The sequence below is a fragment of the Salvelinus alpinus genome, chromosome 26 (genome assembly GCF_045679555.1).
Source record: "Salvelinus alpinus chromosome 26, SLU_Salpinus.1, whole genome shotgun sequence".
NCBI classification, from domain to species: domain Eukaryota; kingdom Metazoa; phylum Chordata; class Actinopteri; order Salmoniformes; family Salmonidae; genus Salvelinus; species Salvelinus alpinus.
Window position 1 is genome coordinate 10,069,300 of NC_092111.1, and position 13,696 is coordinate 10,082,995.

General features: G+C 45.6%; 1 protein-coding gene across 1 annotated transcript in view; it reads right to left on the reverse strand.

Moving 5' to 3' along the window:
• Window positions 1-352: 352 nt before the first annotated feature.
• LOC139554622 (poliovirus receptor-like) overlaps window positions 353-13,696 on the reverse strand; it is a 44,990-nt gene continuing 31,646 nt past the window's right edge. The window contains exons 6-7 of the mRNA XM_071367582.1: window positions 13,090-13,238; window positions 353-5,982 (exon numbers count right to left, since the gene is read on the reverse strand). Coding sequence (XP_071223683.1) covers window positions 5,429-5,982; window positions 13,090-13,238 — 703 coding nt within the window. The 3' untranslated portion in view covers window positions 353-5,428. The remainder of the gene's footprint in view (window positions 5,983-13,089; window positions 13,239-13,696) is intronic.

Genomic DNA, 13,696 nt, shown 5'->3' on the forward strand with positions numbered 1-13,696 from the left:
AACAACACACTCAGCGAACCATGAATGCATCTACTTGCATCTACTCAGTATTCTTTGCATGACAGTTACTCTCCGCTTATTACATCTCATTGTTTCACATCAATAACCCTATAGTTTCTCTAGCACTTTGGGTAACTACACTTGTCTAGATAGGATTGTTGTCGAAGCATGTGATAAATGTAACCGAACAGACCGTTCTCTGTGTAGTAATGAGAATCATTTCAGTTTTATAATAAGCTCGACCTAATCAACCGCAAGGGCCGAAGCGAAAACATTGTCGATATACATGTTACATATCAAATTCGCAGACGGATCATTACGCTGGCTGAACGTCACACATAACAGACTCAAATCATATTTAGAAATCCATCATACTTTAATAAACACCAGAATACAAAAATAATGTTGACAGGACGAACCGGAACGAAAGGTTCCAAATGAAAACACCCACACAGTCAGACGGTGATACAGAAGACATTGTTATTCTAGCAGCTTATAGTGAGAGACACAAACATCTTGGAATATAGGAGCATTTTAATATTATTCATATTCTCCAGGTCACCGTCCTGTCAATATTGTACACAACAACAACAAAACTGTAGAATTGACCAGAAAATATGAATATCTTGTTATACCAGCAGCTGGGCAGAACAGATGCACTAAGGTAACCACATCAATTAGTAATGCATGTAGCAAGTATGTTGGATTTATTTATACTTTGTACACAAGGGACACGGGGAATAATGCATGTGGTAAAACTGTGAATTTAAGGCTTTGTTTGGTGGTCTTGAGATTAGAGTCGGACAAGAATTGTAGGATGTCGTGACCCATTTATGCTTTTTAAAACCACCACCACCATCACCGCCCTTAGACAGGGCTGGTAATTGCATGCTAGAGACATCGCTTTTTATTCTGACATGGTCCTTAGAAGCTGTAGCACCACTTCCCACAGAGTGAAATTGGTACTTGTTTACTTCTAAAAACAGGGGAATGGAGAATCAAAGGTTTTAAGCCTCTGTAGAGAAAGATGTTGCCCCTCTGTTCATCTTAATCACAAGATGGAGAGTGATGGAGTCACAGGAGCCCAACCAGGAACAATCTTGCCCCCCCCCCGCGCTAATGGGAGGCATCGAACTCAAAGTGTGTGTCGGGTCAGGGAAATATAGTTTGTGTGAGAGAGAATTCTATGGGTGAAACAGCTCTGCATGGGTGTGTGATTATATGCTCTCGTGAGAGTTTATCCGTGGAAGGGAGCGAGAGAGCGTTTGTGTGGAAAAGATGGTCAGAGCAGATTGGAGATCAAGGCCCTCGATAATATACACCTCTACATAACAGCAGGCTACAAGATACATGCCTTGACACACATGTAATTACATTAAGGTCATTTGTACTCATTGGTTATCTTCCAACCATTTCCCATGAGAGTAGTCTGTGATACTTACCATTACCCACACTGCACTTATAAATAACATCTCTTAAGGGAGTATTGAAGATAAACACACTTCATTAAATGTATATCTTCCATCAAGATGTACACAACCAACACCTCACATAAGAACACTTATTTTCTTACTTCTAAAAGAAATGGATACCCATTCGCACAAAACATCATAAGGAAAACAGTTCATTTGAACACAGTGGTGATGATCTGATAATGTGATAGGAATCTGTGATTAGAGGTCGACCGATTAAATCGGCATGGCAGATTTCAAGTTTTCATAACAAATCGGTAATCGGCCTTTTTGGACGCCGATTATGGCCGATTACATTGCAATCCACGAGGAGACTGCGTGGCAGGCTGACCATCTGTTACGCGAGTGCAGCGTCAAAAGGACCTTGTGGCTGCAAGGAGCCAAGGTAAGTTGCTAGCTAGCATTAAACTTCTCTTATAAAAAAAACAATCAATCTTCACATAACTACACATGGTTGATGATATTACTAGGGTAACTAGCTTGTCCTGCGTTGCATATAATCAATGCGGTGCCTGTTAATTTATTATCGTATCACAGCCTACTTATATTTCACCAAACGGGGGATGATTTAACAAAAGCACATTCGCGAAAAATGTACCTAACCATAAACATAAATGCCTTTCTTAAAATCAATACACAGAAGTATATATTTTTAAACCTGCATATTTAGTTAAAATAAATTCATGTTAACAGGCAATATTAACTAGGGAAATTGTGTCACTTCTCTTGCGTTCAGTGCAAGCAGAGTCAGGGTATATGCAGCAGTTTGGGCCACCTGGCTCGTTGCGAACTGTGAACTAATTTACCAGAATTTTACATAATTATGACATAACATTGAAGGTTATGCAATGTAACAGCAATATTTAGACTTTGGGTTGCCACCCGTTCAATAAAATACAGAACGGTTCCGTATTTCACTGAAAGAAAAATTTTATTTTCGAAATGATCGTTTCCAGATTTGACCATATTAATGACCAAATGCTCGTATTTCTGTGTTTATTATATTAGAATTAAGTCTATGATTTAATATTTGATAGAGGAGTCTGACTGAGGGGCGGTAGGCAGCAGGCTCGTAAGCATTCATTCAAACAGCACTTTACTGCATTTGCCAGCAGCTTTTAGCAATGCTTGAGGCACAGCGCTGTTTATGACTTCCAACCTATCAACTCCCGAGATTAGGCTGGCAATACTAAAGTGCCTATAGGAACATCCAATTGTCAAAGGTATACGAAATACAAATGGTATAGAGAGAAATAGTCGACGCATCATCATTTCTATAATAACTACAACCTAAAACTTCTTAACTAGGAATATTGAACCACCAGCTTTCATATGTTTTCATGTTCCGAGCAAGGAACTTAAACGTTAGCTTTTTTACATGGAACATATTGCACTTCTACTTTCTTCTCCATCACTGTGTTTTGCATTATTTAAACCAAATTGAACATGTTTCATTATTTATTTGAGACTAAATAGATTATATTGATGTATTATATTAAGTAAAAATAAAAGTGTTCATTGTTCATTCAGTATTGTTGTAATTGTCATTATTATATATATATATATATATTTAAAAAATAATAATAATAAAAATTATTTACAAAAATACAAAACATACATTACATTTTTTTTAAACTGCCGATTAAATCAGGATTGGCTATTTTCTGGTCCTCCAATAAATCGGTATCGCCATTGAAAAATCATAATCAGTCGACCTCTATCTGTGATAAGAAAAAGCAAAGGAGAGGGAGTGGGTCACAATATTTACAGAGCAACGGCCCGGACACTAGTACCCAATCAAGTTTCCATCTGGCCGGGGTGGCACAGGAGACCACTCCAAAGGCCCTTTGAGCCAGTCCGGCTTCATTCCGGCTCCGCCAGTGTAATATTCATGTCCATGCGGGTCCCCGTGCTAAGCAGTTTCCTATCACCGTCCCCCAACCCCTTCATCAGTGAGGTTACTGTGCATGAAATGACAGATGAATGACTCAGAGATAGGCTTAGCCATCCATATGTATGACATTATGAAAAACAACTCCTGCATAACATTGGGCTATTGCACGGTGAATCAGCATGTGGGATATACACAACTCGAATCTGTACAATCACGCTACACACACCCTTGCACAATACACACACACACTAGTCAGCACACACACTCGGCCGCTACTTTAAAAAGTGAACGGCGCCAATCCGACAGTGGAACATACTGCGGGTGGGGTTAGCCCCTTAACTTCGTTCCAAGTCTGGCAGCGAGTCAATTTCGGTCAACTCAGAACTCGAAAACACATATGCCGGCCAGGCTTAGAACTAATGGGCCTCGCACATGGTCAGAAATATCCCCACACACAGTCACAGGCGTATTTTGTGTGTTACTGCCCCCTTAGAAGGCCCGGCAGAGATTTTCCCATTAACATACAGCAAAAAACAACTCAACTAAGCATTTCGCCCTGCTAAAATAATGATAATACTGTATTTTGAAGACAACAAGGCAGACGGTCGACCTCATAACACTTCATAACTCCTACTGTGTTCGGGAGCAAAACTTCGCAATTACAGCCGTATGTGCGGCTTGTCTTATTAATGCTTGGGCTTATCTGCATTTTTTTTTTTTTATTCACAAAAGCGCTCAATACCAGCCGGAAATCAGCCTCTCTCGCTCTATACCTCTACATGAGATAATGCGCAACACTTTTATGCTTCTTCTACTCCTGAATTAAACATGTGGGCTAGGAACAGCTTGTTCTGGTAAAAAAAAAAGGGAAATATTCCGCCTCCGGTCCCTCGAGCATCAGCGGCGAAACATTTCTTTACTATTAAATAGACGGTGCATTTATTGACTTGCCGGGGAAATGGAGTCCGCTTCCTTTTTTTAATTGGTCAAACTGACAGGCAGAGCAGGAGGTTCAGTTAGAGCTGGGTGTGCATGTCGATCTGTCGGTCTGTCTTGTACTATCGCTAGGCAGACTAGACGTGGCGCTGATCATTACAGGAGCTGGTTGGTCCCTCAGCGTGGAAGGCTAGTACAGCCTGGCACGGGGCCCAATACCCTGGGATGGTGCCAGCTGATCCGCTGCCCTTCGCTTAGCAGTGACGTTCCACCAACATGAACAGCCAACAGACAGTTGGAAAAACAAACTGATCTGGTCGCACCATTTCTCTCATCCAAACCCCAGCTCGGTCTACCACGTCGCTGGCCTCCCATATGTAAAAGAAAATAATGAAGAAAAAAGAAAGAAAGAAGGAAATGGAAGATGGAAACTGCCTGAGTCATTAACACCAACTGTGGTTCAACAAGGCCTGAAGGCCCAAACATCTTGACAATACAAAGACCATTTACGTAACACTGTGCTATGGAACGCCTGTGATGATGTACATTAAGACAACAAGTTACAGCTTTGTTCCTTGTCCTCCACACCGTGGTCCGCTGGAGGACGTCTTCAAGCAGTAGCCGTGGTTATGGAACGAGTGCGACCATCTATGAGCGCGTCTAAAAGTTTTACCATGAAGGCGACATTGAACGGTACATTTCCTTACCGAGAAAAAGTCTTAGTGTTTTGCAGTCCTGTGGATTAGTTGGCTACTAACGCAGTCACATGGTCATTCTTCACGTTTCACTTGCTAAGCTGAAATGGAGCAGTAAGCAGCATTGAAGATGAGTTACATTGTTACAATTTATTTTGGTAGACTGACTGACTTATCGAGATGTCTAGTCATTGACCAGCGCACTCAAGTTATCATTCTGCTTGTTCCTCAGTTACAGTTCAGTTTCAACGTCTTGTTTTGTTTCTGTAGTGATTTTTTGGGGTAAAATTACCATAAGCGTAGCATGTCTATTTAGTATGCAGGGGGAGGGGTGGTTGTTGGTGGTATCGTTCCAGAGAGGTGGTTGTTGGTGGACTCTCCACCCTGTCCTCAGCTCTCCCTCCTGGACCCTGTTGGTTGACCGCCCCTCTCTAGACGTAGATGGCAGTCCGGGAGATGACCGACCCATCCCGCTGTGACTCCATGTCGTCGTCGAGGTACATGCTGACCCCTCCCATCTCCTCGTTGTGCCGGTGGATGTGATAGGCTGGAACCATGCCCACGCTAAAGCTGTCGTAGCGCTCCTCTTCCTCCTCCAGGCTGTCGCCGAGGGCGTCAAATTTCCTGCGCTCCGCCTCGTCCATCTCGCTGCTCAGCAGGATGTCGTGGGCGGTGGGAGTGGAGCCTGGCGGGCCGTGGAAGTCGTTGACATTCTCCGCCAGCGCTCCGGGGTCGCTCTCGCGGTACGTATAGATGGGCCCGTTGATGTTGGCCCCCGTGCCTTCGTTCTTGTTGCCAGCTCCGCCGAAGAGGCGGGCTTTGTTCCCGTAGGCGCCAGGCTCTCCATTGCCGGGGTAACCGCGCCGTTGCCGGCGACTGCGGGTCACCAGGACAGCAATCAGCGAGATGACCAGCAGCAGGGCCAGCAGGCTGCCGATGATAGCCCCCGCCACCATGCCCACGTTGGACGGGTCCACTATGGCCTCTGAAAAGGGGGGAGGAGAGGAGCAAAAGGTAGAGGGAGAGACAAAAAAAATGGGGGGGTAGGAAAGAGGAGGTTGGTCGGTTTTTAAATGGGCCTCTTTCCATACGAGTAGTGTTGTTGTTCTGGTGCTCTCCTGGTGAGATGCGGTCAGTGAGGTGGTGGTGTCTCGATCAGTGTTGTAGCGATTTAACTGGGATTGATTCCTCCCCTTTAGTTGCAGGTTTTTTTTTTTTTGCAGCCCCCCGTTGCCCATTTCTACGGTCCTAGTACGGTTGGTGTGAGCCAAGTTTGAGCCGGTCCACTCTTGTTTCGGTAGAGAAACAAAAATGAGGAACACATTTTGTGACCCACGATGTGACGAATCCCGGGTCTGAGATTTTGACCGAGGCGTACATCGGGCACAACAACGCAGAGACGAGAGACAGGGAAAGAGACAGGAAAAGGGAAGTGAACTACAGAAGTGGTAATGACTAGCACACTGTGGTCATGCATGATGGAATTGAAAAATGGAACACGTCGACATACTGCTCTGCCCACCCCCACCCTCTCGCACCTAATGGGTCAGTTAGTTTAACCCCAGGCTATGAGCGCTCCCCCACTGTAAACCAGTCCAATGGAGGAAATAAACTCAGTCACACGAGGCTATAAGAGGCAGAAAGCCGCCTGCAGTTTGATCCATTCCAAAAACCAGACCCCATACAGGGCAGCTTGGAATGTCCTGCCAAGACAGAGGGCTAGGGAGATGCAAGGCCCTGATGTCCATATCTAAATCTGGGCATAGGGAGGTGAAAACATCAAAGCCACAGTACAGGGAGAAACAGGACAGGGGTAGTTAGGAGTCAGGACTAAATCAACCAGCAAGGGGTAATAAATGTCAAAATGATCACAGCGAGCTTATATCACCGCCTATATTACTGTCACTCAGAGATTAGGGGGAAAGAGCACAACAGCCGACCTGAACCATCTTTCCCTGTTTCAGCGAATCACAACTTTGCGAACAGGAAGAGATTCTCAGAACAGGAAAAAGGCAGGGAAAATAAAATGGATCTGGAATGGATGTTGAAAATAATGAGGAGTACAATTTCAGGTTCTTGCTGTAGGTAAAGTACAGGTAAAGTACCCATATGTATAGAACTGTAAATATCCAATAATATTTAAAAGGTTGACGCACTCAAGGCACTTAACGTGTCGAGAGGGAATGTACGGAGTCGAGCTGCCAGTGCTGTACAGTGTGAACTTTATCAACGGGGGTAAGAGCACCTTCTCAACCTCTGCATGCACGTTCACCTCAAATCTTCCGTCCCGTCTCCCCCCTCCCCTGAATAGCTCCAGCTGTTTTCATGACAATCTCAATCATTTCAATTCCAAGTAGTCTAGTCTGAAGCGACCGGGGCGTTTCTTCAATTCACCCCAATTCCCTCCCTCTCTTTCCGTTTTGGAAGCAGACAAAAACACGTATTTTTTTACTCCTCAGTTCTCTACAGCCCATTTAATCCCCCCCCCTCTCTCTGGAGACGCGAAAGTTTCTAAACCATTTATTTTGGAGAACGCCGGGCAGATGTGCTTAAACTAACACGCAGAGCTCTCCCTCACACACACACACACAGAATTTAATTGCGGTGCTCGCTCGTCCCCCTACAGAGGTGAGAAACGCTAGGAGGCATCCCCCACCTCACCCCGGTGAAATCCCCACCCTTAAGTCAATCTGCTTCCTCATTCACCAACGCCTTCTTCCCAGCTGCAGTCTCTACGCAGCAGTAACACCGTATTCACACAGTCGGCAAGCACTCTTAAGTGGCCTTGCTGGCTGCTGTGAGGATGCGTCGACAGCACACAACAAGGCGGGGGTGGACTAGCGTAGCGCCGAGGGCGCCCCTCCCAGTCTGACACGCCACCACAACAACGTAAGCTAGGAGTTAATGAAAAGAAACGACTGCATGGCGTGATCGTAAAATAAAAATGCATCCTGGAAAGCAGATGGGTGAAACTGGATCGGGTATTGATTTCCAGTGTTGGTGTCTGGCAGTATGTGGCTAGATGTAAACACACCGCATTTCATAGCTGCAAAGGATACACATCTTGTTAATGGCTATACTCTGCATACTGGATAATAGAAACTTTGAGAGGGTCCATCAACAAATATTATTGGGTTACCGTCTAAACACATCTGATGGTTTAGCTTACGGGCACATTATTTAGACGCCAATGCTACAGTACACGAGGCACACAATTTACACATTTGTTAGCACCCGTTTTGTCTTAAGACTCAATAAATTCATAACATGAATTTCTATTCTTAGATAAAGGACTCGGATTCTCAATCAGTTCTGCAACTACTGTACCAAGACTGCATTATACACAGACACATGTATTTCGAGACCAATTTTAAGTTAGACAAATCCTGCTGCGATGATTGAATCCAGACCTTGGCTGTTGATAGAGATCAACAAACCGACACACGGTGAATAGCAATGCTGCAATCTGCGTCAAAATGAATTATTCTGTGTTTCCATGAGTCATTCATGAGGGGAAGCTGAAGGGACAGAACAGGAAAGAGAGAGAGAAAAAGTAGTGTGTGGTTCCAGCTTCCTTCTTCCAGAACAGAGTGAGGAGGCCCAAAAGCTAGGGTAGAGGGGGAAGAGCAATCCTCAGTACTAGTCCTGAAGGATTTAGGGCACTCCGTCTTGCATTGACTACCCATTGATTAATGATGGGGGATTATTGAGACAGATAGTCATCTGATGTGCCATAGAGCTAACCCTCTGGCTAATTGAAAGGTAGCTTCATGACCCTGGAGGATTACAGAGGTATGCTCCTGCCTGAGGCTATGCAGATAGTGCAGCCTGTTTCTGCTGGGTCAGGCCAGAGGGCAGTTGCATTTACAAGCCTGAGAAAATGAGGGAAATGACAAAGCGCCAGGCACAAAATGGCAGGGTGTGAGCGGTTAATGCAACGGCAAAGCGTTCGGGCTTAGACTTTATCATTCAAATTGAAATGCAGCCGCTCACAGGCAAGGCAATCATTGCCCTTTGCTTGGGTCTGTTAGACGCCTGGCAGTGGAATGACAAATCAGGCATATCATTCTGTCGCTCTTTGACGTCAAACGGCTGAGGCAGAGCGGGATTGGAATTGGGGGGGGGGGGGGGGGGTCTCTCCTGAGAAAGTCTGGCTGCTACTGCAGGTAGTGTTGGTGGAGAACCTGACCACCAGAGTAAAATGGAAAATGTGGCCCAAGTTCAGTGAAGGAAGCACAAGGTGGTTGCTGACATTTGAATGAAAGTCAAACAAAGTCTTCCTGACTAGTAAGTAATGAACCTCACATTTCTATCAGAAATATTTAGGAGATATACGGTGCATTCAGAAAGTATTCAGACCCCTTGACCTTTTCCACATTTTGATACGTTACAACCTTATTCTAAAATGGATTAAATGAAATGTTTTTTCATCATCAATCTACACAGAATACCCCATAATGACAAACAGCCTTTTAGAAATGTTGGCAAATTTATAAATAAATAAAAAACAGAAACACCTTTTTTACATAAGTAGTCAGACCCTTCGCTATGAGACTCGAAATTGAGCTCAGGTGCGACCTGTTTCCATTGATCATCCTTGAGATGTTTCTACGACTTAATTGGAGTCCACCTGTAGTAAATTCAATTGATTGGACATGATTTGGAAAGGCACACACGTCTATATAAAAAGGTCCCACAGTTGAGAGTGCATGTCAAAGCAAAAACCAAGCCATGAGGTCGAAGGAATTGTCCGTAGAGCTTCGAGACAGGATTGTGTCGAGGCACAGATCTGGGGAAGGGTACCACAACATTTCTGCAGCATTGAAGGTTCCCAAGAACACAGTGTCCTCCATCATTCTTAAATGGAAGAAGTTTGAAACCACCAAGACTCTTCCTAGAGCTGGCTGCCTGGCCAAACTGAGCAATCGGGGGAGAAGAGCTTTGGCCAGGGAGGTGACCAAGAACTCGATGGTCTCTGACAGAGTTTCAGAGTTCCTCTGTGGAGATGGGAGAACCTTCCAGAAAGACAACCACCTCTACAGCACTCTACCAATCAGGCCTTTATGGTAGAGTGGCCAGACGGAAGCCACTCCTCAGTAAAAAGGCACATGACAGCCCGCTTGGAGTTTGCAAAAGGCACCTAAAGGACACTGACCATGGGAAACAAGATTCTCTGGTCTGATGAAACCAAGATTGAACTCCTTGGCCTGAATGCCAAGCGTCACATCTGGAGGAAACCTGGCACCATCCCTACGGTGAAGCATGGTGGTGACAGCATCATGCTGTGGGGATGTTTTTCAGTGGAAGGGACTGGGAGACTAGTCAGGATCGAGGGAAAGATGAACGGAGCGAAGTACAGAGAGATCCTTGATGAAAACCTGCTCCAGAGTGCTCAGGACCTCAGACTAGGGTGAAGGTTCACGGCCCAACAGGACAATGAACCTAAGTACACAGCCAAGACAATACAGGAAGTGGTTTCGGGACAAGTCTCTGAATGTCCTTGAACCCGATCGAACATCTCTGGAAAGACATGAAAATAGCTGTGTTGCGACGCTCCCCATCCAACCTGACAGAGCTTGAGAAGATCTGAAGGATCTTGAGAAGAATGGGAGAAACTCCCTAAATACAGGGTTTAATTGACCAACCTTGGACTTCAGCACTCCACCAGACTGGGTTAGCATGCAGAGCTTAAAGGGATAGTATGACATTTTGGCAACTAAGCCATTTTTCTACTTACTCAGAGTCATATGAACTTAATGAGCATGTTCTGGTAGACTTCTAGTTACTGCGCTAATGCTAATTGGAGACATAAAAATGGCATCCATGAGTTAATCTGACTCTGGGTAGGTAGAAAAAGGGCTTTTCCTCAAATCACCAAAATCTCACACTGTCTACTAAAGATCTGCAAGCTAACCCTGTCTGGTGGTGCTAATGTCCAAGGTTTGTCAATTTTGCTAGTTCTTTGTGGTTAGTTCTTTGTAACACGCCTCTTCAGGCCACGGGCAAGGTTACTGGGTCACATTGGACTAGCACCATGGTAGATATTCTCTAACTTGTTTATTTGTATCTTCCCGACGGGCTCTCCATTGGGCAGGCTTAGCCTCTCTCTGGGCACCACGGGACAGTCTCTGATAAACCACCATGGCCAGCTGCCTGCCTCTCTCCTTATCTCCCTCACAGAGATGAAACCTCACGATCTGGCAGTTCTCACTACACCCGCTTAACATGGCCTAAGGTGGGAAACAATCATCTGATAAATGGAGATGGATTTTATCTGCTCAATGGAGATGGATTAATCAAGATGTAACAATCAATTAAATAGGAACTTCCAGTGGCCTGCAGCCATTCCAGCCCTGAGGACAAAACCAGAACTAAGGCTACAATACAGTAGGTTACTAGCACCGGGTTTATGTCAGCAGCCATTTCAGTGCCAGCATTTCCTCTCAGCTAGATTAGTTTATTATTCTTTCCCTGTGGAGGAAAGTGTGTGTATGTCCAGAGGATGGCTTGCCTGAGGCAGTAGAGGAAGTAATGTGTATGTGTGTGTGTGTGTGTGTGTGTGTGTGTGTGTGTGTGTGTACACGCTGGTCCCTTCAGAAGTGTTCCAGTGTACAGTGAAAATGTACAGAGCCAGCTGGACAGCCCACAAAAGGGGGGGGGGGGGACTAGAGACAAGGGGTCGCGAACCCCCGCCAGGCCTTTGAAAGTCTAGCAGGAGTCATCTAAGAGTTCTATGGAATTTTCTGTTATTGTTTTTCCCCTCTCTGCCGCTCTCTCTACGGGGACAGATCCAGCTGGCACCTTGTTGACACTAACACGCCATCTCTGGCACGTGCCCGCTAAGCAAGTGTCGAGCGAGAGAGCGGCGCATTTTCCTCTCCTGTCAGCAGGACTCAGTTCTGTAATTTACACAGAGGTCGTGGGTCACGTGACCGAGCACTCCTCTTTAAAACGTAGAGGAGAAACTTCATCTTCTACTTTGTGCTCGGCACCTCCGTCAACCCTCGTTACAATCACAACCTCAAAGGGCTGTTACGAAAGCCACCCCAGACAAATAGAGCTTGGCGCTTTCATCTGAAGTTAAAGGGAACAGAGAGGGCTTTTAAAATGGTTTCAGGAGTGAAAATTAAGGGAGCTGATTGTGTTTGTACTACAATTGGTTTCATTTAGAAGAAAAAAAAATGTCTGGCACCATCGCTTGGGATGAAACTAGAGGTTGGACCAGATTCTCTCAAGTACTTGCAAAGATGTGGTGCTGGTGGGAGTGCCAGCCAGCCCTAATACAGTGGTCACAAGGCAACGCTGCTAGCCAGAGCTTACTTCTTCCCCACCTCCCACATGTTTCAGCGCCTACAAAGCACCTTTGAGAACAAAGGGAGACAATTCAAAATCTCTGAAAGGATTCCCACGGATTCTAAATGTAGCTTTCACGTTGTCTTTGGTGAGAACAAGTGCTAACTGCACTGGCTCCACTGATCCAAAGGCAGCACCCGTTTTGACCAGGCAGAATCCAAACGTAACAAAGCATAACGGACATCTTGCAAACCATAACTGACGCCCAAGTCGAGGCTAGCCAATGTAAGGCTGTTTTGTGTTCATTGGATCAATGTGTGAAAGCAAGAGAGGAGAAACCGCAGCATATCCGAATACAGGAAAAATCTGTTGAAAGTGCATGCAGAGGAAGAGCGGACTCTTATTTTGAAGGGGGGGGGGGGGGGGAGAGATCCAGACCTACACTAAGGATGTTAGTGGGGAGAAAAGAAAACCCGGCAAACTGGCTCACACCAACTGGTTTCCCGCATGAATAGAAGAACCCTTCCAAGAACCCCTAAAAGCCAAACCTTCACCCCCTTTTACCTGCCCAGCAGACGACAGAGTTAGCTGTGAGAGAACGTTGGTCTCTCTGACAGTGTAGAGGATGGAAAAGACCACTGTATAGCTCTGATCCCTGTGTGTGTGTGTGTGTGTGTGTGTCCACAAAATGTCCGCACCTGTGTTCGCTCGTGAGCTGGAACGTGTGCATCAGTGTGTGTACATAAGACTGAGTAAGAGTACGCAGGCGGTTGTCACGTGCTCAGTGGGCTTGACTCACCGATGACCGCCGTGGTGACCTGGTGCTTGCTCACTCCCAGCCGGTTCTTCACCTCGCAGACAAAGGTGGTGTTCACTGCCTCGTCCACCTTCCGCACGATCAGCTTGTTGTCGGCGATCTGTACCGTGTCAGGCATCCGACCGGACATGCTGTGTGTGTGTGTGTGTGGGGTGGGGGAGAGAGGGGGAGCAGGGGTGAGAGAAGGAGGGAGGACAGAGATAAACGACTTGGAAGAAGCACAGCCTGGTGACGAGTTCCTATCTGGTTCCATATTCAAGACCTCAACTGGAGGAGCAGGCTGTAACAGTCTAACCGCCGTCTGTCTATCACCGCCAGACGAAATTAAGACCACGTGGATAATCAACAAGAGAAAAACAAATTAAATATGTTTTTCTTTTCCGTATAACCAATGCAGAGATACTTGTGTTCCCCATTAAGAGATGAAGGCAAGCTGCTGGGACCCAGAGGACGGGCAATATTGGTGCTCTAGCAGATCAGATTGGAATTGCTAATTGATTGTTTTTGGATGACTGACTCCTTCTGTTGTCTGGGATAGATCGGGGAGACGCTGTCTAAAGTCGTTCTCCCATCTCAGGGTAAATTAAGA